Source organism: Mobula hypostoma, chromosome 8, assembly GCF_963921235.1.
Source record: "Mobula hypostoma chromosome 8, sMobHyp1.1, whole genome shotgun sequence".
Taxonomy (NCBI): Eukaryota; Metazoa; Chordata; class Chondrichthyes; order Myliobatiformes; family Myliobatidae; genus Mobula; species Mobula hypostoma.
Genome location: NC_086104.1, coordinates 131142318 through 131166600, shown reverse-complemented (window position 1 = coordinate 131166600; position 24283 = coordinate 131142318). Strand labels below are relative to the sequence as shown.

The window sequence follows — 24283 nt, the reverse complement described above, 5'->3', positions numbered from 1 at the left end:
GAGAAGAGGGAATCTGATAGGAGGGAAGAGTGGACCATGGGAGAAATGGAAAGCAGAAGGGCACCAGAGGGAGAGGAGAAGAAGAGGTAAGGTGGGGGTGGGCCAGAGTCGGAAAATGAAGAAGAGGGAAGAGGGAGGGGAGAAAAGTTACTTGAAGTTGAAGAAATCAACGCTCATGCTATCAAGTTGGAAGCTACCCAGACAGAATATAAGGTGTTCGTCCTCCAACTACCAAATGGCTTTATTTGTGGGAGAAAAGGAGGGCAATCTGGAGGAGGTAACTTAATCTCTCGTGTCTTCGTCTTCATGCCTCCTTCCCCATCTCCATTCTTCATGTCTGCACTTGTATAAAGCCCATCTCAGTTGTGAAACATTGGATCAGCTCACATCTTCAAGCAGCTACCCGACCTACCGAGTGTCTCCCTAGTTATTTCAGATTCCCACCAACCACAGTAATTAGTTTCCGGTGATATGGGCGAGGAAAGGGCGTGGGGGGGGGGTGGAAGGAGTTTTCGAATAATGTCAATGTTAGGAGTTCAACCTGAATGAGTGAGATGAAAGGAAATGGATAACCGTAGGCCACGCAAGTCATTTTGGTGCCGAACACTCAGTGTATGGGGATGATGGCAAGCCCTGGTTGGCTGGCGCCAAGAACCAAATGTCCAATTGAATCAAAGAATGCTGTAACTAAGTCAACAGAACCGAACTGATTTGGTCAATCCAATCAGATCCGTTATATCACCTGCCCCTCCCAATTCTTTCCCCATATCCCTGCTTTTATTTTCCTTCGAGCATTTATCCAATTCCCCTGACGAAGCAACTACAGAATTCCCGTTCCCAATCCTAACCTCATGCTGAACACCATCACTTTCTCTTTTGTTCATCACTGCAAACCGGCTTCTCCTGGGGAAATGTTCCTCTCTAGCTCCATCCTCTACGCTGGGGAACAATGTCAGATTCATTTGGGGAAAGCATCATCCCCGGAATCATTCCAGTCAATCTCTTTCTTGTCCTCTGCAAAGCTTCCATGCTCCCTCCAGAAACGGTCACGGAGTGACACAGTGTGTCAATGTGTGGATCAATAATATCAGCGTTCATGGAACAGCTGAAGCTCAAACAGCCCCACTTCCAAATCCTTCCCTCACCCCAACCACTGTCGCTCCGCAGCCCAATTCAAACTTCACATTTCCTTAAATCCCGTGAAATCCCCTCCCAGACCCTCTCTCCTCCAAACCAAGCTTTTTGATTGGGCTTTCAACCATATGCTCCTTCCCAGATCTCTCCTCACGGTTGACTCCGTTCCCAGTGACAGGCCAGCACTCACTGTCTGCCCTGAATTACCCATGAGATGAAGCCAGCTCAGAGGGCACTCTGCAGTCATCCATATCGACGGCCCGGAGTCACATACAGGCCAGTCGGAATAAGGACCACAGGCTTCCTCTTCAGCAGGACATGAACCAACCAGGTTTCTCCAATGATCTGGCTGTTTTGTGATCAACATTATTCACGAGTAGAGCAAAACCAGATCATTAAATTCCCACTGCTGCCATCAGTACACTGTAATAGTTGAAACCCACCTCACCTCATTTCAAATTCTGTCCCATATTTTCACAATTGGACTCTGTCTGCGGATTACTGATCAGATAATTTAACTTCTGTGCCACAACAATGCTGACACCACTGATTCGCATGAGGAGTGCTTTGGGAGATCGCCTTGAATAACCTGGCATGACGCATTACCTCCTGCTTCCAAAGTGCATCTTGTGGGTTTTATACAATGCGAACTGCCTTCTTATTTTTCCCTCATGTAGAAGCTAACTGTCTCATCAAAAGCACAAACTACACAACACATTCTTTTCCTTGTTTTTAACCACAGAATTCTGCACCATGAAATAAATACTAAGACTTTCTGACAGTCTGATTTCACTTGCCAAGTTCGGACCACCGTGTGGGTGAAAGAACTGCTTTAGCAGAAGCCTACCTGAGAAGTTCCGTGTTGCTAACATGGTTGTAAGGATGGCACCCTGTATGGGAGAGAAGGATAATGTCAGCAATATCAGATAACTTAACAATAGTGTTTGAGTTCTATACGGCAGAGTACAAAGCAAACCCATCCAATACACAATAGACACAGTTTTTTGCAAGAGGAACTTTGTAATGTGTGAAATGTAACAGTGCACAGCAAGCTCCCGCTAACAGCAATATGATAAATGGTCAGATCGCGCATTTCACTGCTGTTCATTGGCCAGGACACCAGGGAAGCCTTGCCTGCTCCTCCCCAGTGGGCGGCACTTCAGCGTAACAGTTAGTGCGTCGCTTTAGAGCGCCGGCGATCACCGATCGGGGTTTGATTCCTACCGTCACCTGTAAGGAGCCTGTACGTTCTTGCTGTGACAGTGTGGGTTTCCCGTGGGTGCTCCGATTTCCTCCCACGTTCCAAAGTCGGGCAGGTTATGGCTAGTGTGTTGTGGGCATACTACGCTGCTTCTAGCAGCGTGGCGACACGTGTGGGCTGCCCAGCGCACACCGCGGACTGGGTTGGTCGCTGACGCAAAAAATGACGTGTTTCGCTCCATGTTTCAAGATACACGTGGCAAACAAGTCTCATTTTTTAAAATTCAATAATTGAAAGGAGCTTTTACATGAACGTGGAAAAAGCAGGCAGCTCTTGATTTAATGGCACACCTGGAACGTGAGGCGTCAGACAGGGCAGTACACTCCGACACCACACTGGAGAGTCAGCCCAGACCGGGAGCGGGAGAAAACCTGCAGATGCCGGAAATCGGAGCAGCACACGCAAAATGCTGGCGGAACTCAGCAGGCCAGGCAGCATCAATGGAAGACTGGAGCTTGAACCCACAACCCTCTGACTTGAGAGATAACAAGTAAGCCAAACTTACAAGTCTAACCTGAAAGTTGTTCAGCACGAGGTTATGGGCCAGAGGTCCTGTTCCTGTGCTGTACTGTTCTGTGATTTATGTTCCAAATTGGAATCAGCAACTACAGAGTGAGAACTGTTAACCCCGGTCTCTTACTCTTTCAATATCTCAAATTATTTCCCCTCCCTTTCCAAACAAGAGCTTGGGGCCAAACCTACAGCCTCATGGCGTGGGAGAGCAATGTTGTAAAACCCAGGGTTGAATCTATTTTAAATCAAAGGACTTTTTCTAAAGTAACTATAACTGACGGCACACAATTCATAATGCTCTTGAACAGATAGGAGAAGGCACGGTGGAGATGCAAGTTTATCTGCTGTGTGAAGTGAGACAAATTAAGTGTATTATTTGTAAAACAGTTTCTCATTTACAGACTACGAAAGGCATATACTGTGGTTTACCCCAAATGGAAAATTCCTTTTTGACTTTGACTTCTTGCAAATAAACCAGGAACTTATTTTTAATCTGAGCTCTCAAGTTAACAAAAAAAAATTAACTTTATTTCATGATCATGATATTGTGGGATGTCAGCTGTGGTGGAGTGGGTCACCATTTTACTCCAGTTCTGGGGATCTGGGGACTACTGGTACAAACCCCTCCCTGTGCAGTGCAGAACACACCAGAAAGGAGACAGCAACGTGCAAGCTACATGGGACAGGGTGCATGGCTGTCTACAACAATCAGTAGTTGGCATCTGGAACGAGCTGCCAAGGGCAGCGGTGGAGGCAAGAGCTGTATCAATATTTTAAAGGTATCTGAGCATGTACTTGAATGTGCAATATGCAAAGGGATGTGGTATTAATGCAGACAATACAGATAAGAGTGATGGCTAGCATGAACACGGTGTGCCAAAGGGCTGTACTACACTTTAACTCTATTAAATGAACTACATTAATGTGAGTCATTGCTGAATGTGTGGCCAGAAACGATTACTTTCTGTGAACATTTGAAAATGTGAAGTCAACAGAGATATTAATTAATTGGCTGCAATTGAGACTGGCTGCCATTTGCTGTGTTCCATTTACATTGCAAACAGTCACCGTTCCTTCATTAGCTTGGGTTGAGAGGATTCGGAGGGGCAACATTCAGAACTAGGCAGCCAAGCTTCAGAGAGTGTCCATGGGTTTAAACTCTTCTCTGTAGCTGACATTTCGATGACAGACTCTGCTATCTTCATCAGGGATGGCGAAATTTGTCATCAGAACGCCGGTCATAATCGATATCTGTACCTGGCTGGAAGCCCGAGAAGAGTTTATTCCTCATGTATGCTGGGAGAGCACCAGAACCTTTTCCACTCTATGGGTTTGTTATCAGGAAGTCTCTAACCTATGTTTGCCCACAACATGGGCAGATAACAAGGAATCACAAAACAGGTAGAGAAAGGGTTCTGTTCGTGACAGTCGAAGGAGAGGAAAGATGCACCTACTGATGCAATTGCAAATAAGGCAGGCCAGTGGCTCCATTTCATTAGCAGTTTGAGGAGAATTGGTACGTCACCAAAGGAAATTTCTACAGATGGACGGTGAAGAGCACTCTGACTGGCTGCATCACTGCCTGACATGGAGACTCCAATACACAGGATCGCAAAAAGACTGCAGAGGGTTGCAGACCTGGTCAGTTCCATCATGGGCACAGGATATCTTTAAGAGGCACTGCCTCAGGAAGGTGGCACCCATCATTAAAGACCCTCACCATCCAGTACATGCCCGCATCTTTTGTTATTATCATCAGGGAGGAGGTACAACCTTAAATTCATTGATTCGTGCTGAAAATCTTTCAGGTTAGACTTGTAAGTTCTTCCTCTCTGCCATCAGATTTCTCAATGGTCCACGAGCACTGCCTCATTATTCTTTTTTTTGTACTGTTGAATTTTTATGTTTTGCAAAACAACAGATTTCACAATATGCCGTATATCAGTGATAACGGACCTGATTCAGCAGAAACTTTGAGGGAGGTGAATGAGTGGATAGATGCACGGCAGCTGAAGCTGGGGAGCATCTCACCAGTGACAGGGGAAGAAATATAAAGATTCTGCTATCCTTGTTCATCAGTCACCAATAACCACACGCTTCCACACTGGGCCTGAACTCTCGGCACTGACTGCAAAACAAACCCCAAAAAAAACCCGCTCTCACCTTCAGTTTTCGCCTGGCATTGAATTTCTTCAAGCATTCCACGGTCTCTTGGCGATGCATCATTGATGCAACAGTGGATCGTTGCTGGAAATGAACAGAATATTTAATCTCAACCAGGCATTCTGGCAAAAGCTCGCCCCTCGCTTCGGTTCCCCCACCTCAATCTGGCAGCACGGTCTCGGTGTAACCAACTAACCCACAGATCCTCTGATAAACTTTGATCACTTTGAACTGCAGTGGACTCTTTGTTCTTATTGTGTTCTTTCTTGTTTAATGTTGTATAATTTATGTTTTTCTTGTGAATGTTGTCTCGCTAATGCTATGTGCATACATGTACTTGGGCATATGACAATAAACTCGATTTTGACTTTGATCATCTTAAGAGTCAACTCCTTCTCTTCTAGTACTGGGACAGCTTCTCACTGCCTCAGGTGTGGCGAAACGGTGAGCAAGCCTTACTAACAAAGGGAGAAACCAAAATCAAGCAAATATTACTGAAATAATTGCGAGCTGTTTAATTCCAACCCCGCTTGCAATCTTTCTCGTTCATCATTGTCCTGTGGGGACGCAGCTTATCTGCTTGTCCAAAGCTGCTTCCATCGTGATTGGTCAGTTTGGAAACTGCAGCTGCTCTTCCCATTGGTTAGCCTGCTTGCCACAGTACCCAGTGTCCAGTTTCAGACAAGACCAGCACAAGTGGAAGCTTTTTCCCTTTTCCGTTGTCTCCGGGGCTCACGGCACTTCAGGTGCACTTCACGCGCACTTTTAACTAAATTTGTTGAATATTTAGTTTTGTAGTTTGTGTAACTTCGGAGAACATAAATGCTTGGTCAAATTTTTATTGTCTGTCAACAAGTAATCACTACTTATTAGCAGTCAGTGTTTTCTGTCTCAATCACCAAACCCGCGAACCTAATTCATTGATACCATTATGGACAGAATTAAGTTTGCACCTTAAGGGCTTGTAGTTAGATGAGAAGGAGTAAACTTGTGCTGGTCCCCTAAGACTACCAGCGGCAGGAGAAAACTTACGCAGACCCATGGATGCTTCAGGGCTTCAGTGGCGGTGATCCGCTTGGCAGGGTTTATCGTCAGCATCTGGTTGATGAGATTCTTGGCCTCTGGAGTGACTGTGTCCCACTCAGGGGAAGGAAACTGAAGGAGGGGAACAGAGAAAAGGGCAGCGAGGTCACAAGAAATGTGCATGGAAGTCTTCCAGAGTTAGATCAGGGGCTGAATCATTCGGCCCACAGTCAGCCCAAGTGCCTGAGAGATGACTTTATTTTCATTTAGAAATAAATGGCTTGTAAACGTGCACTGAAGGTGAGTGGAGGGGGATGTGAGGGGTAAGTTTTTGTTTGCTCAGAGTAATGGATGCATGGATTGTGCTGCTGGCATGCTGGTGGAGGCAGATACATTACAGGCTTTCAAGAGACGCTTGGATAAGCACACGGATAAGGAGGATGCTGGATATGGCTGGTGTAGGTAGGAGGGAATAGTGTTTGGGTGCTTTCGGTTTGCTTTTTAGCTGGCTCGGCTCAACGCTGTGGGGCAGAATTGCCTGTTTCTGTGCTGTACTCTTCTATGTTGCAAGTTTTAAAGGGCTGCTCTAACAAGTGGACTGACACAGGAAGTGAATCTGGTGTATGGTCAACGACAGCACCAAGCCAGTGAAGGGCCTTCCTGCTACGTCCAGTGACTACTGTCTGTTACGCTGAGCGGTCGCTGGTGGAGGCGGGGAATGTCCTATGCCATGCTCGGACACACCAAATCACCAGGCACCGCCAACGGTCAGCAGGAACTCCAGGGCTATCTGGGTTCCACCGGCAGCCTGACTAACCGTAGGTACAAGCCAGACAGCAAGGTGGGCTGCACTCTTCCCGACTACCACCAGCAACAGAGTACCATTGCTGGGGCTCAACCTGGGCGCCTTCCCCTCAGCTCCAATGTCTTTGTTTTTGTGTATCATTTATGCTTAATTTTTTTTTTCTTCTGGGTACTGCTTACATGTTGCTACAAGTTATGTTGCTGCAGGTTAGTTTTTTATTGAACCTGTGCAAACGTGTCTTTCTGCATTTGACTATAAACTTGGACTTCAACTTTATGCCCACGCCCTTGCCTGGACCTGGTTGATAAAGCAGACAGGAGTTAAATTGAACTGCAGACCGGGAGGTCCTTGGCTTATGCGCAGGCTGTGGCTGTGATTGTGGTCACAAAAGGTGGTGTCCATCACTGGGAACCCCATCACCCAGGCCATGCCCTCGTCTCATTGCTACAAGGAGGAGGTACAGAAGCCTGAAGACACACACTCAATGTTTCAGGGTAGTGGTCCCCAACTACCGGGCCGCGAAGCATGCAGGAGTGCAGTGGTAGCCAGAGCGCACCCAGCACATCTTTAAGAAAAAAGCCGAAATAAACAAGCTAATTAATTAGGTGCTGCCCGGTACGTAACTGTCGGCCCAGATCAGAGGCGATTGCCGATTTCACTTGCTCTACGTGATGTTCACTCCTCTTTCCAGGGCGCTGGAGCCTTTAGCTGTTCCATTGTTTGGTCAATTTAAATGCCAGCCCAGACAGGCTGAAAAGACAGGGCTGTCAGGATCGAGGTGACATGTTGAATCTACACAAACTTCTAATAAAGTATAGGCACTGCCATGCTTTCTTTGTAATAACAGTTACGTGCTATTCCCAGGACAGATCCTCTGACACTTTTCAGAGAGAGAAACATCAATCCTTAATGCTGAAGAATTTAAAGTTATTGACCCTCTCCACCTCAGTTCCTCTAATGAAGACTGGCTTCTGGGCGGCACCTAATTAATTAGCTTGTTTACTTCAGCTTTTTTCTTAAAGAAGTGCTGGGTGCGCTCCGGCTACCGCTGCACCCCTGTATGCTTCGCGGCCCGGAGGTTGGGGACCACTGATTCAGGGTCTCGGCCTGAAACGTCGACTGTACTCTTTTCTGTAGATGCTGCCTGGCCTGCTGAAGTCCCTCCAGCACTTTTTGTATGTGGTGCTCAATGTTTCAGGAACAGCTTCTTCCCCTCCGCCATCAGATTTTTAAATGGATAGTGCACCCTTGTACACAATCTCACTATTTTCGTTTCTATTTTTTGCTCTCTTTTTGCACTATTTTATTGTCATTTATAGATCTTTAAAATTCATTTTTGACTTCCTATAAGACAGTGATGACAAACCTGCCTCTGCAGTAAGATGTGGGCTGCTGGCTTAGTCCTATAACTTCTGAGTCACACATCAATGGGCAGTGTTATGGAAGGCTGAGACCGTTTGACTTGCTCAAACCCCGTTTTAGCTGACTTATCTGTGTGTCAGGTCAGATACTGGACAGCGTTGAAATCAGCGCTGTCATTAAAATCATCTGCTCTCTCACTACTGACTCCACCTCGACACCCCGGGGTGATCTGGGGGAGCTATGCATACAACTGTACGATATCCTAGTGGCTTACGGCAGGGGTCCCCAACCCTTTGTGCACCGCGGACCAGTTTAATATTGACAATATTCTTGCGGAAAACCCTGGGGGGTGGGGGGGGGGTTCAAGTAGGGTTAAACTCACCTCAACATGTCTTTTACAGTTAGGGTTGCCACTTGCTCACTCCCAAATAGGGGACAAAAGTAGCAGTCAGATCCCGGGACACTTTACCCCAGGAAAGACTACAATGACCATGAAGCCTTGCGCAGGCACCTGTGTGCGCATATGTGCCGATTTTTTCCCCACAAATCGCTTTTGCCTTCATCTTCCTGTCTACACTGTACATACATTATTTCTACTTTATATAGGCTGTGTATTTATCATATCATTCCTGCTTTTACTATATGTTAGTGTTATTTATTTTTGGTTTTGTGTGTTATTTGGTATGATTTGGTAGGTTTTTTATTGGATCTGGGAACGCTCAAAAATTTTCCCATATAAATTCATGGTATTTGCTTCTGCGCTTCACGCCATTTTGGCACAAAAGGTTTCATAGGAACGCTCTACCTTAGCAGGGGGATATTCAGGACCAGGGCGGTCCGGAATGGGACAAACCAACTTAGCCCAATATATTGGATGTCCCGGCGAATACGGGACAGTTGGCAACCCTATGTTCAAGTTCAACAGTGCGTGACAGGGAATGAGGAAGGGTGCAGCTGACTCATATCGTTCCCTCGCGGCCCAGTAGCACATGCTCTGCGGCCCGGTGGTTGGGGACCGCTGGCTTACGGGACTATCAGGGGTCAGGGTGCCGCAGGGTTCGGAGTGTAATTCCCGCACCGTTCTGTAAGGAGACTATACATCGTCCCCATGGAATGCGTGGGTTTTCTTTGGGTCCTCTAGTTTCCCCCCACAGCCCAAAGGTGCCCCGGGTGGGTTAACACATCTTTGTAAATTGTGCCGTGATTAGGTTAGGGTTAATCGGGTTTGTCATGGGGTTGCTGGGGCAGCGTGGCTTTAAAGGCCCGAGGCCCTACTCTGCGCTGTTATCGCTAAATTAAAAACTTTAAAACGTACTTTGTTGCTGAACCTACTTTCACTAAAACGTTTAAATCTCCTCAACCATCTCCACACCGAATGGAATTTATTTTTCTTCTTTCTGCAAACTTGTGCTAATTTATATTTTTCCTCTGAATGCTGCCTACGTGATGCCACGCATCTGCGTTTCTTCCTGCACCTCTGCGTGCACGTACTTGTGATTAGGACAGTACACTCGATTTTGACTACAGGGAAAAATCAAAACAGGATGGTGCTCTGTCACTGGGTGGTGGTGTGGAAGATTACAAACTGGGCCGGTGATGGATGCTTTCACCCGGAGTCTGGTACACAGCTAAAGGCTGGGGCAACACTGGGACCTCCCCTTTAAATATGTGTGGCATGGCTGTAGCCTTGTGCAGAAAGGGAACAGGAAGGTGTTCCTCTTGTGACGGGGGAATAGGGTGGAGTTGCCGCCTTGTACGTACATCGTAAGCGCCAGCCTTGATCTGCTGGTAGAGCTTGTGCTGGTCTTCGTCCCAGAAGGGCGGGTAGCCGACGAGCAAGATGTAGAGAATGACTCCTGAAAGGAGGAGGAGATAAGGTATTTCAGTCAAATACACCCACACATCCAAAGATTAACACTACAACCCACTGACCTGTCGAGGGAACAATAGTATCACTCACCAAACAAATACAGCTCTGGACCACTGACTCAGAGTTAAAGACATTAAAAAGAAAAGCTTTATTTGTCACATGTACATTGAAACATTGACGCATACAGTGAAATACTTTGTCTGCGTCAGCCATCGATGCCGTCCCAGGATGGGGGGGGCAGCCCGTTTCTGGTGCCAACATAGCATGTCCACAACCCACTGATCTTCACCCACTAATACATCTTTGGAACACGGCAGGAAACGTACTCCGTGAGAGGGAGAACATGCAGGGTCCTCGCGGACAGTGGTGGGAAATGAACCCCAATCGGTGATCAGTGGCACTGCGAACCGTTATGCCAGCACGCCACCGAGAGCTTGTGCCAAACGGACTCTTGCCAAGTCTCGGGTGCCGCACAAGAGCTCGTCTCTTTTGCGGAGTCTGCACATTTCTCCCTGCGGCCGCCTGCTTCAGCTTCCTCCCCCGTCCCAAAGGTGTGAGGCTGACCGGGTGATTGGTCAAAGGAAACTACCCCTAGCGGGAGAGCTGGGAGAGTTGATCAGCGTGCAGGGATGAATAGGGGAAAACGGGACTAACGAGATTGTTGTAGGAGCTAGTACAACTTGACGGGCTGAATGGGCTCCTCCACTATCAGTCATAAAGCTTACAGCACAGAAACAGGCCCTTCAGCCCATCATGCCCATGCTGACATTTCTGCCCACCTGCCATTTGCCTGCATTAGGTTTGTATTTTTCCATGCCTATCAAAGAGTTCATCTAAACACCTCCTAAACACTGAACATGATTCTACCACCCCCTCTCACAATGTGTTCTAGCTATCAACTATGCTCTGTGATAAAAAGAACCTTGCTCCTCAGATTCCTTTTAAAATTCCTTCCACTGATCTTAAACTTATGGCCTCTGCTTTTTGTCCCCCTACTATATGAAAATAATTCTGACTATCCATCCTATTTACGTCTCTTAGACTGTTATATACCTCCGTTAGTCTCCTTCACTCCAGAGCCCAATATATCCAATGATTGCCCATAACTCCAATCCAGGCAATGTCTTGGTGAATCTCCTCTGCATTCTCTCCAATGGAATCATGCCCTTCCTATAGTGTGCTGTTTAGAGTTGCACACACAACTCTGACTGCAACTTAACCAGCGTTTTGTAAAGCTGAAATATGTTCAGGTTCGAGTTTAATTGCACTACATCACACGTGAATACCCATGGATGCAGCCAAACAGAAGAGCGGTACTCCAGGTCCAAGGTGCAAAACACAGTACCAACAGCCATAGACAGCACAAAACACACAGAAGGTAGCAGTAAAACAGTCACACAAAAAATCCAGTCCTAGTCCCTGAGTCCATGAGCGTTGCATCAGTCTGCAGTCAAACACAATACAGCTCATCTTCCGCCGAGTGACCACTGGCGGCAGCACCAACTCTACTATGGATACCTTGCCACAGCATCTCCAGCACTAAGGTGTAGCGTACCTCTCTTCAGTGGCTGCAAGCAGACGTCACTGTGGCTTGAGGCCCAGTCCTTACTACAATTGGAGCCTTTCACAGCACCCCCCCCCACCCCCTGCCCCCATCGCCCGCTCTCGCCTTTCGCTGATGAAGTCAGTGAATCAGTCATCCTTCCCACTGGACCAACAATGCAGTCTGGCTCTTACAACAATCAGCTGTGTGAAGCTGAGGGGCCAGGTGGGAAGTGCATCCACAGCATCTCTCCAACCCCAGAGCGCGCAGGAGATCAGAGGTGCCAGTGACTGAACTCCACGCCATTTGGATCCCTTGTCTGTCTGGCCACTCATGAGCACCAGTCTGAGACACACTGAGCCGTAAGTTCCATTCACCTGCAACTCTCTGTGGCATTGCCAGCTGCTGAAAGCTCAGAGTAGCCCAATACCCGGCATACTTACACCCCTCGCTACAGGCAGGCCTGTTGCCCAGGAAATGACACCTGAAAATACCCTCCAATATATGTTTGCTGTTTTTGTTCTCAATGCTACTTTGAGCCCCCTGTCTTGACCAAGACACTCAATTTCAGCAAGCAGCCACCAAGCACGCTCTCTATCCTACGCGTGTAGCTTCAGTTGTAGTAAGGACTAGGCCCCAAGCCACGGTGCAGCCACTCAGGAGGGAGGTGTCAGAGAGAGGTGCGCTCCGCCAGAGCGCCAGAAGCGGTGTGGTGGGGCCTCAATGCTGGAGTCGGTGCTGCCCTCCAGTATCCATTTAGCAGAAGACAAGCTGTATTCTGTTCGACTGCTGACTGGTTCCCAGCACAACCCGGTGGAGTTTGTCAACCATATCCGAAGGAGACCCGGTCATGCATCTCACCCAGTTAACATCTTGTTCCGATTCCCACAATCCCAAATGTTCACAGACACTTGGGGAAAAAAAAACTCTTTCTTCTAATGTCTGTCTCCAGTTGACAGAGATAGCAACAGGTAGTCAAAACGGTTCAACGTATCACCAGCGCCAGCCTACCCGCCATCAAGGACGTATATACAGAAAGGTACCAGCAACATCATGAACTACTACTACTACTACGTCGACTCAGGCCTAAGGGGCCAGCGTTGGGCACGATGACGGACTCTCCACTTCTCCCTCTCCCTCATCAGTGTGTTCAGTTCATCTACATTAGCCGCACCGCTGTCTTCTAGGAGCGTGTTGACCATAGTCTTGGGAGGGCACCCAGGGTTCATCCTCCCATGCTTGGGCTCCCATATGATGACTAGGTTGGCAGGTAGTTCGGGGTGGCGTAGACAGTGCCCCGCTAGTTGCAGTCTTCTCGCCTCGATTTTAGTGGACAGCATCGGTAGGTTGTAATAGAGCTCAACATTCGTCATGTGCTGTTGCCAACTCACATCAAGAGCCATCCGGAGCATTCGTGTATAGCAACCATCCAGAGACTTTCGCATCGTCTTGGTGAAGGATGCCACCTACACTGTTCATGGACTGTTTGTCCCACTCCCATCTGGAAGGAGGCTACGCAGCATCCACGCCAGGACCACCAGACTCAAAAACAGTTACTGTCCTCAAGCAGTAGGGCTGATCAACACTGCCACCCATTAATCTGCCCCTCTACATCCCCAACTACTTTATTATTTCCTGTCAGTCACCTTATGTACAGACACTCCTATGCCAACCCTCACTTTACTGTGTATATAAGCTACCCTAGGCATTTATATTGTGTGTTTTTCTATGATCGTGCTTTCTGTTTAGTGTGTGCTGCATCAGATCTGGAGTAACAATGATCTCGCTCTCCATTACACTGCATACAGGAAATGACATTAAACAGTCTTGAATCTTGCTTCATTACTCACCACATGCCCAGATATCCACTGGCTTCCCGTAGGCTTCTTTTCGAAGTACCTCAGGAGAGAGGTATCCAGGTGTCCCTGCAAAACCTGCAAGTGGTTGGAAAAACACCGTCAGGTCTTTGGCCTTTCTCTGGTGTGTGCAAACTTACCAGCTCCGCTACTCAGGTGGTAGAACATAATCATACCAGAGTCCACCACAGAAACCACTCTCCCTGGGACTTCTGTCAAACCCTCACTTGCGGACACATTTCTGTGTAGGAATCCCAAACTAGAGGCAAGTGCCTGCAGGCAGCAGAAGCCACATTCTGACCCAATGCATTTAACGCACAGGCAAACGGTGTTTGCAGACTCTCTCGCAAAACTGCAGGTCACCTCCTTTATAAGTTCCAGGGCAGCGATGCGATATCAGAGTGAACGGGAAACAGCGCAGTGTGCAGTGACCAGGCTCCAAGTTCAAGGTCACACCCACCATACAGCCGAGCTGCAGCCTGCAACTGTGCTGGGGTTTGTGCACGCTCTGCGGCCAAGTTCCGAGTCAACATCCCCTTACAACAGAGGACGGAGGGAGGGATTGGGGATTTGGGGTCCAATGTCCTTGTGTAGGCGATCTGTTATCTGTTGCTGTGTGTGAGAGAGGTGTTAGGGGTTACATCACAGAGCGCCCTGGGACCAGAGACAGGGACTTACCAAACCAGGCCTGCTGCTCTCCTTGAACTTCGATGGCCAGTCCGAAGTCAGCCAGCTTCACTGCCGCACCTTTGCACTTACTGGCAAGCAGCAAGTTTTCAGGCTTTGGGGCGGGGGTGTTGGTGGAAGGAAAATCACCATAGTTACACAGCGGAATTCACAAAGCTGAAGCAGTCCCGCGAGCAACAAGCTTCAGAAAAGCCATTTTACTCAGTGAGAATTGATTTCCCACACAGTTAGAACACAGGTGGGGGACTGCTGTCTCCTCGGTAGACAGCAGGACCTGATGGCAGCTGGGAAAGTGATGGGAGAGACCGGGATGTGGGGGCACAGGATTAAAGCACAGGCCTTTGTGCACTGTCCTCAAACAGCTGACCACAGGTCAGCTACGAACTTCACATTCGATATGGACGTGTTGGTGAAGGGAATTGGAAAAAAAAACAGCCGATGCTGGCAATCTAAAATAAAAACAGAACACACTGGGGATACTCAGCAGAACCCTAGTTTCCCTTCCAGCAGGTGTGGCTTGACCTGTTGGGCATTTCAAAAGGAAATGACAGGACAAAATAGCAGCTAGTGGGATGAGTTGCAGTGTAAAAGGGGAGAATAAAATTGAAATGGGTGACGAATACAGGACTGAAGGTGTTATCTTTGGATGCACACAGTATATGGAATAAGGTAGGTGATCATGTAGTGCAGTTAGAGATTGGCAACTATGACATTGTGGACATCACTGAGGCGTGGCTGAGGGAAGATTATAGCCAGGAGTTTAACATTCAAGGGTACACATTGTACCAAAAGGACAGGCAGGTGGGCAGAGGGGTGTGGGATGGCCCTACTGGTGAAAAATGAACTCAAACCCTTAGAAAGAGGTGATAGCATAGGAAGGTGTGGAGTCCTGTGGGTAGGGCTAAGAAACTGCACGGGTACAAAGACCCTGATGGAAGTTATATACAGGCCACCGAACAGTAGCAAGAATCTGGACTAAACATTACAACAGGAGACAGAAAATGCATGTCAAAAGGACAATGTTACGAGTCATGGGGGATTTCAATGTGCAGGCAAACTCAGAAAAATCAGGTTGGTGCTGATTTTGGATCACAAGAGAGAAATTTTGTAGAATGCCTATGAGATGGCTTTTTAGAGCAACTCATGCTTGAACCTATGAGGAGATCGGCTATTCTGGATTAGGTGTTGTGTAATGCATCAGAATTAACTTGAGAGTTTAAGGTAAAAGAACCCTTAGGGGAAGTGATCATTATGTGAGAGAATTCACACTGCAATTTGAGCAGGAGAAGGTAAAGTCAGGAGTAAAGGGAATTACAGAGGCGAGAGAGGGGCTGGCCAAAGTTGATTAGAAGGGGACACTAGCAGGGATGATGGCAGAGCAGCAACGGCTGGAATTTCTGGGAGCAGTTTGGAAGGCGTAGGATAGATACAGTACTTCCCAAAGTAGTAGTATTCTAAAGGCAGGGTGACATAACCGTGGCTGACAAGGGAAGTCAAAGCCAACAAGAATAGCCAAAGAGAGGGCATATAATACAGCAAAAAATAATGGGAAGTTTAAGGATTGGGAAGCTTTTAAAAAACAATAGAAGGCAACTAAAAAAGCCATAAAGGGAAAAAAATGGAATACAACGTTAGGCTAGCCAATAACATTAAAGAAGTTATCAAAAGTTTCTTTAGATATCTAAAGAGTAAAAGAAAGGCAAGAGTAAATATCAGACCACTGGAAAATGATGCTTGAGAGGATGAACTGAGTAAGTTTTTTGCAACAGTCTTCACTGTGGAAGACACCAACAGTATGCCAGAAGTTGCTATTACGAGGGAGAAGATGCTTGGGAAACTGAAAGGTCTGAAGGTAGATAGGTAATCTGGACCAGATGGTCTATATTCCAGGATTCTGAAGGAGGTGGCTGAAGAGATTGTGGAGGCATTAGTAATGATCTTTCAAGAATCACTACATTCTGGAATGGTTCTGGAGGACAGGAAAATTGCAAAAGTTACTCCACTATTCAAGAAGGGAGAGAGGCAAAAGAAAGGAAATTCTTGGCCAGATATTCTGACCTCAGTGGTTGGGAAGATGTTGGGAGTCGATTGTTTCAGAGCATTTGATAGCACATGATAAAATAGGCTGTAGTCAGCATGGTTTCCTTAAGGGAAAATCTTGCCCGACAAATCTGTTGGAATACTTTGAAGAAACAACAAGCAGAATAGACAGAGAATCAGTGGATGTCGTGTACTTGGATTTTCAGAAGGCCTTTGACAAGATGCCACACATGAGGCTGCTTAACAAGTTAAGAGCCTAGGACATAGGTAGGACAAGTGTCAAGACTCTGCATAGGGATATCAGGGAGTTAGATGCTAAGTTAAGGGCAGGACCTTCACGGTTGTGATCTCAGGATTGTTACCTGTGCCACATGCTAGTGAGGTCAGAATGAGGAAGATTATACAGTTTAATACGTGGCTAAGGAGTTGCTGTGGGGAGGGCATAAGATTTCTGGATCATTGGGCTCTCTTCCAGGAAGGTGGGACCTGTACAGAAGGGACAGTTTGCACCTGAGCTGGAAGGGAACTAATATCCTTGCGGGAATGTTTACTAATGCTGCACGGCGGGATTTAAACTAGAGTTGTGGGTTGCTGGGGGAACCAGATTGCCAGAACAGTGAGTGGAGAGGTTGTGGAGGCTGATATTGGTAAGATCTCAGACAAAGTCAGGAATCAAAAGGTTGAGGCATGGAGCGACTAGTGTCTCGAACTGCATATACTTTAATGCAAGAAGTATCATAGGAAAGGTGGATGAGCTCAGGGCATGGAGCAACACCTGGAGTTATGACTTTGTGATAACTTGTAAGACTTGGTTGCAGGACGGGGAGGACAGGCAGATCAATATTCTGGGGTTCCGTTGTTTTAGACGTGACAGAACCGGAGGGATTAAAGAAGGAAGGTTGGTGTTACTAGTCAGGGAAAATGTCATGGCAGTGCTCTGTCAGGACAGATTGGAGAACTCGACTAGTGAGGCATTATGGGTGCATTACTAAATGACAATAAAAGAGGACTGCGCGTCTTCATAAACTAAAAAACTGAGAAATAAGAAAGGTATGAGCACAGTAATGGGGCTACATCACAAACCACCCAACAGTCCTCGGAATGTGCAGGAACAAATTTGTCAAGTGATTGCAGATTGTTGCAAAAAACATAAGTTTGTTATAGGAGGTGATTTTAACTTTCACATATTGTCCGGGACTCCCATACTGTCAAAGAAATAGATAGGAGAGAGTTTGTCAAATGTGGTCAGGAAAGTTTCCTTCATCAGCACGTAGAAATTCCAACAACAGAGCACGCAATGTTGATCTGCTATTAGGGAATGAGACAGAAGTTCGTGTCGGGGAACATTTTGCACCTAGTGATCACAATGCCATTAGTTTCAAAGTAAATATGCAAAGATAGGTCTGGTCTGCAGGTTGAGATTCTAAATTGGAGAAAGTCCAATTTTGATGGTATTAGAAAGGATCTGGCAAGTGTGGATTGGGACAGGCTGTTTTCTGGCAAAGGTGTACTTGGTAAATGGGAGGTCCTCAAAAGTGGAATTTTGAGAGTACAAAGCTTGTATGTGACTGTCAGAATAAAAGGTAAGGATAACAAGTTTTGGGAATGTTGGTTTTCAAGAGAGGTGCATAGCAGTTATAAGCAGGTAGGAACAAACAAGGTGCTTGTGGATTCTAAGAAATGCAACAGAACACCCAAGAAAGAAATCAGGAGGACTAAAAGAAGTCATTAAGTTGCTCTAGAAGATAAGGTGAAGGAGAATCCTAAGGGATTCTATATGCATGTTAAGAGCAAAAGGATTGCAAGGAACATAATTGGTACTCTGGAAGATCAGAATGGCAATTCATCTGTGGAGCCAAAACAGATGGGGAAGATATTAAATCAATTTTTGCGTCTGTATTTGCTCAAGAGACGGACTCAGAGGCTATAAAACTGAGGTAAAGTGGCATCATGGACCCTGCAGAGATTATAGAGGAGGAGGTGTTTTCTATCCTGAGGTAAATCAGGGTGGATTAATCCCCAGGGCCTGACAAGACGTTCCTACAGGAGACAAGTGCAGACATTGTCGGGGTCCTAGCAGAGATACTTAAATAATCCTTAGTGACAGGAGACGTACCAGAAGATTGGAGAATAGCCAATGTTTTTAAAAAAAGGGCTCTAAACATAAACCAGTAAGTCTGACATCAGTTGTGAGAAAGTCATTGGAAGGTATTCTAAGGGGCCAGATAAATAAGAATTTGGTAGACATGGACTGATTAAGGATAGTCAGCTTGGCTTCGTGCATGATAGGTTAAACCTAACCAATCTTACAGAGTTTTTCGAGGAAGTTACCAGGAAAATGGATGAAGACAAGGTAGTGGATGCTGTCTACATGGACTTTGGCAAAGCTTTTGACAAGGTCCTGCATGGGAGGTTAGTCGAGAAGTTTCAGTTGCACGGCATTCAAGATGAGATAGTAAATTGGATTAGGCACTGGCTTTGTGGGAGAAGCCAGAGAGTGGTAGTAGACGGTTGCCACTTTGACTGGAGGCCTGTGACCAGTGGAGTGCCACAGGGATAGTTACCAGGTCTGTTGTTGCTTATTATCTATATCAATGATCTGGATGATAACGTGGTTAACTGGATCAGAAAACTTGCAGATGACACCAAGACTGGGTGATATAGTTGATAGTAAGGAAGGCTATCATGGCTTGCACAGGGATCTGCATCAGTTGGAAAAATGGGCTGCAAAATGGCAGATGGAATTCAGGGCAGACAAGTGCGAGGTGTTGCACTTTGGTAGGACCAGACAGGGTAGGTCCTACACAGTGAACAGTAGGGTGCTGAGGAGTGTGGTAGAATAAAGAGATCCAGGAAAACAGGTATATAATTTGTTGGAAGTGGTGTCACATGTAGATAGAGTAATAAACAATGCTTTTGGCACATTGGCCTTCATAAATCTACCTACAAGAAAGATGTAAATAAGGTTGAAAGAGTACAGAGAAAATTTACAAAGATGTTGCCGGGTCTGGAGGACCTGAGTTACAAGGAAAGATTGAATCAGTTAGGATTTTATTCCTTGGAAAATAGAAGATTGAGAGGAGATTTGATAGAGGTGTATCAAGTTGTGAGGGGTATAGATAGGGTAAATGTAACTAGGTTTCTTCAACTGAAGTTGGGTGGGACAACAAACAAAGGTCATGGGTTACGGGCAAAAGATCAAAAGTTTAAGGGGAACATGAGGGAAAACTTCTTCATCAGAAGGTGATAAGAGTGTGGAATGAGCTGCCAACACATGTGGTGCTCATGAGCTCAATTTCAACCTTTAAGAGAAGTTTGGAAAGGTACATGGATGGGTGGGGGTATGGAGGGCTACTGTCCCAGTGCAAGTCAATGGGAGTAGGCAATTTAAATTGTATTGGCATGGACTAGATGGGCCAAAGGGCCTGTTTCTGTGCTGTACCTCTATGACTCTATGGTATTACAGGGAAGATACTAGCCTGGATAGAGCACTGGTTGTTTGGCAGGAGGCAAGGAGTGGGAATAAAGGGAGCCAATGACTAGTGGTGTTCTACAGGGATCTGTGTTAGGACCGATTCTTTTTATATGTCAATGATTTGGATGATGGCATTGATGGCCTTGAGGCCAAGTTTGCAGATGATATGAAGATAGGTGGAGGGGAAGGTAGTGTTGATGAAGCAGAGGGGCTGCAAAAGGACTTGGACAGATTAGTTGAATAAGCAAAGTAGCAGATGGAATATGGTGTCAGGAGATGTACGGTCATGCACTTGGTAGAAGAAATGAAAGGGTTGACTCTTTTCTAAATGGAGAGAAAATCTGAGGTGCAATGGGACTTGGGAGCCCTTGTGCAGGATTCCCTAAAAGTTAATTTGCAGGTTGAGGAAGGCAAATGCAATCTTAGCATTCATATCAAGAGGACTAGAATATAAAAACAAAGGTGTAATGTTGAGGCTTTTATAAAGCACTAGTGAGGCTTCACATGGAGTACTGTGAGAAGTTTTCTGCCCTGCATCCAAGAAATGATGAACTGACATTGGAAAGAGTTCAGAGGAGGTTCACGATAATAATTCTGGGAATGAAAGGAATATGGTGGCTCTGGGACTATACTCACAAGTATTCAGAAGAATGAAGGCAGAGCTGGGGGGGGGGGAATCACATTGCATTGAGTGGATATGGAGAGGATGTGTCTCCTGGTGGGGGAGTCTAGGCCCAGAGGGCAGAGCCTCACAATAGAGGGACATCCATTTAGAAAGAAGAGGAGGAGGAGGAATTTCCTTAGCCACAGAGTGAGAACTCTGTGGAATTCGTTGCCACAGGCGGCTGTGGAGGCCAAGTCACCGGGTGTATTTAACGCAGCAGTTGACAGGCTCTTGAGTAGTCAGGACGTGAAAGGTTATGGAGAGAAGACAGGAGATTGGGGCTGAGCGGGAAATAGATTAGCTATGATGAAATGGAGGAGCAGACTCGATGGGCCAAATGCCCTAGTTCTTCTCCTCTATCTTATAGTCCTTATGGAAATGGGGAGGAGGAGATGCAAAAGACTGCAGATGCTGGAATATGGAGCAACACACAAGGTGCTGGAGGAACTCAGCAGGTCAAGCAGCATCTGTGGAGGGAGATGGACAGGCGAAGTTTCAGGCCGAGTCCTTCATCTGAACCCAAGTGAAGTATCTCGGCCTGATACGTTAACCATCAATTCCCCTCCCGCACCTCGTGTGGAGTTAATAGGCCTGCTTCTGGCTCTTAGGAGGGTGGAACACGTTTGGGGGCGGGAGGGTGGAACACGTTTGGGGGCGGGAGGGTGGAACACGTTTGGGGGCGGGAGGGTGGAACACGTTTGGGGGCGGGAGGGTGGTGGAAATAGCCACTTCCCATCCTCAAGTTCGATGCTCAGAGTGACTGCCAGTTCAAAGATGGTGCTCAAATAACTATAGAAAGGGTTCAGAGGAGATTTACAAGGATGTTGCCTGGATTGGAGAGGGTGCCTTATGAGAATAGGCTGAATGAACTTGGTCTTTTCTCCTTAGAGTGACGGAGGATGAAAGGCGACCTGATAGAGGTGTATGAGATGATGAGGGACATTAATCAAGTGGATAGTCAGAAGCTTTTTCCCAGGGCTGAAATGGCTAACACGCGAGGGCATAGTTTTAAGTTGCTTGGAAGTAGGTACAAGGGGGATGTCAGAGGTAAGTTTTTCCACACAGAGAGTGGTGGGTGTATGGAATGCACAGCCAGCAATGGTGGTGGAAGCGGATACAATAGGGTCTTAGAGAGGTACATGGAGCTTAGAAAAATAGAGGTCTATTTGATAGGGTAATTCTGGGCAGGTTCTAGAGTAGGTTACATGGTCGGCACAACATTGTGGGCTGAAGGGCCTGTAATGTGCTGTAGATTTCTATGTTCAAATTGTGGGGGCGGAGGACAAGGCAAATCTGTGGCCACTAATGCCCACAGACCATCCTGTGGGCTGAGGGGTCCCACTTCCAGAAGCCAGAATCAATCCCAGAGGTGTGCCAGGATATGCCACACTCAATTCCGATGGCTGGGAAGAGGAAACTGGAGATCGGAATCTGGGAAATGTGCAGGTGAGGAGGTGTAGACTCCTACAGTCGGACGCCTGGTTGCCCAGACTTATGGAGAATAACCGGGGTCTGAGGATCCATGTCCTCTTGAAACATCAACTTCTGTGGCGAGGAAAAGGAGCAGACAGGTGTGTTTGCAAACTTAGATACTAAAACAGACATGACAAGAACTTTGATTTTATTTCTCTGTGGATAATTATCTTAAAATTATTAAATTCAGCTGAATAATTCATGCAGGGAACATTTCTAATTTTGTTCAGTGGCTGAAGGACTTCAGTGTCATCAACCTGTGCTCCAGCTAGGAGCTGATCTTCAGGGTGTGGCTGGGAATAGCCCGATACTCACCCAGGAAGATCGGCCTGACAGCCGTGAGGGACGGGGTGGTCATATGGGTAGTGAGTGAGGGGAGGCGAGGGTCACAGGGGCTGCCTCAGGCCAACACTCACCCTGCATACCTCAACCTGAGGGTTCAGTGACGTCAGGACGAGGGTGGGGCCTGTGTCTGAGATGTGTTACTCACTGACTTTGGGATGGAGCAGGAGCTGGAAAGGCACAGAACACAGGGCCTTGCCTTTCTAGGGCTTGGCGAGATGTCACCCTGGGGCAAAGAAACAGAAGGAAGGGAAAGTGGGGTGCTGATCTAGTGACCGGGCTGTCCAGGGGAAGGGAGGGAGAGTTGACCTTGTGATCGAGTCGTCCAAGGGTAGGGAGTGAGCGAAGGAGGGAAGGTTGATCTAGTGACCAGATTGTCCAGGGGTAGGGAGTGAGGGAAGGAGGGAGGGTTGATCTAGTGACCAGGTTGTCCAGGGGAATGTTGGAGGGAGGGGTGTTGATCTGGGGGCTGAAGACAGCAGGGAAGAGAAAGTGTGGGAGGAGGGAGGAGAGGGTGGTCACCCAGCAGCGTGAAAGTGGGGGGCCGGTTTGGACTTACAGAGGCAGATTGTGGGGGCAGGGGAGTAGGGCTTCACACATCAGCCAAGTTGTCAGGGACTCGGGCAGAAGTAGCCCCAGGACGGACAAGTGGACCGATCCTGCGGTTAGGTAGTGGATGCCCTGACCTATGCACCGCAGTGAATCCACAGAAACACAGTAAGATCTCAAAATGACTCCAACAATCACGTACATTAAGAAATAGTGAAATGGCAAAAATTTAACACACGCACACAACAAAACACTCTGTGAACACTTTGTGTTTTATACACACAAGTATATGCATAAATATATTATTTTTAAAATAAAGTCTTATTTGTCTTTTACAGTATTATGTGCACATAAGACATTGATGTAAATGTACGAATCCTCAGCATTAAGATCAAGCTAGCACACAGCACGCATTCCAGTCCAAAGCTGCCATGCCATTTTCAACACTTCCTGTAAAGCAGCTTTCCCAGCCAGGAAAGGCAAGCAAGCAGCGTCGGGATCAGCAAAGCTCAAGCTGCAGAGACAGAGAGAGAGAGAGAGGGATAGAGAGAGAGAGTGTGTGTGAGAGAGAGAGAGAGAGAGAGGGATAGAGAGAGAGTGTGTGTGAGAGAGAGAGAGAGAGAGAGAGAGAGAGAGAGACAGACACACATACACAGAGGGACAAAGAGAGGGGGACAGGGGAGAGAGGGAGAGAGAGGGGATGGGGAGAGGGGGGAGGGAGAGAGAGGGGGGACAGGGAGAAAGTGGGAGAGGAGAGGAGAGGGGGGAGAGGAGAGGAGAGGGGGGAGAGGAGAGGGGGAGAGGAGAGGAGAGGAGAGGGGGGAGAGGAGAGGAGAGGGAGAGGGGGAGAGGAGAGGAGAGGAGAGGGAGGGGGGAGAGAAGAGGGGGAGGGAGAGGGAGAGAGAGTCAGGAAGGGAGGGGCAGAGAGAGACAGACAGATAGCGAGAGAAGGGGTCAGAGAGAGAGGGGTTCAGGGAGGAAGGGGCAGAGAGGGAGACAGAGAGAGAGAGACACACACACAGACACAGAGACAGAGAGAGAGGGGTTCAGGGAGGGAGGGGCAGAGAGGGAGACAGAAAGAGAGGGAGAGACACAGAGAGAGGGAGAGACAGAGACAGAGAGAGAGAGAGACAGAGAGAGAGAGAGAGAGAGAGACAGAGAGAGAGAGAGACAGAGACAGAGAGAGAGAGAGACAGAGACAGAGACAGAGAGAGAGAGAGAGAGAGAGAGTGTGCTTTGCTGGTAATTTTATTGCAGCACTTGGCCACCAATCCAAACAGGTCATTGGTTTTCCTGGCCTTTACCACCCACCCAGACAGCAGCACTTCACCAAGGGTGCACTCCTCAGAGTCTGAAGTGACAGGATGATTGCCCTCTTTCTGCTAACCTTGTACTCAGGTGCTGTTGTGGTCTGAACACAAGGTCGTGACCTCAACAAGAGCCCCAAAAGCCAAAATCATATTCCCACTGGAAAAAAAAACCCTCCAAATTAACCTTTGCAGCACCAGGGAAGCCTCTCCCTC

The 24283-nt window shown here is 47.2% G+C and overlaps 1 protein-coding gene across 50 annotated transcripts in view; it reads right to left on the bottom strand.

The window, feature by feature from the left end:
- Nucleotides 1-24283, bottom strand: part of LOC134350964 (calcium/calmodulin-dependent protein kinase type II subunit beta) — a 331172-nt gene that overhangs the window by 94634 nt on the left and 212255 nt on the right. For all 50 annotated transcript variants that reach the window (XM_063056859.1, XM_063056841.1, XM_063056869.1 and 47 more), the window contains exons 7-12: nucleotides 14209-14311; nucleotides 13525-13608; nucleotides 10023-10117; nucleotides 6104-6226; nucleotides 5072-5155; nucleotides 1982-2024 (exon numbers count right to left, since the gene is read on the bottom strand). In XM_063056859.1, coding sequence (XP_062912929.1) covers nucleotides 1982-2024; nucleotides 5072-5155; nucleotides 6104-6226; nucleotides 10023-10117; nucleotides 13525-13608; nucleotides 14209-14311 — 532 coding nt within the window. The remainder of the gene's footprint in view (nucleotides 1-1981; nucleotides 2025-5071; nucleotides 5156-6103; nucleotides 6227-10022; nucleotides 10118-13524; nucleotides 13609-14208; nucleotides 14312-24283) is intronic.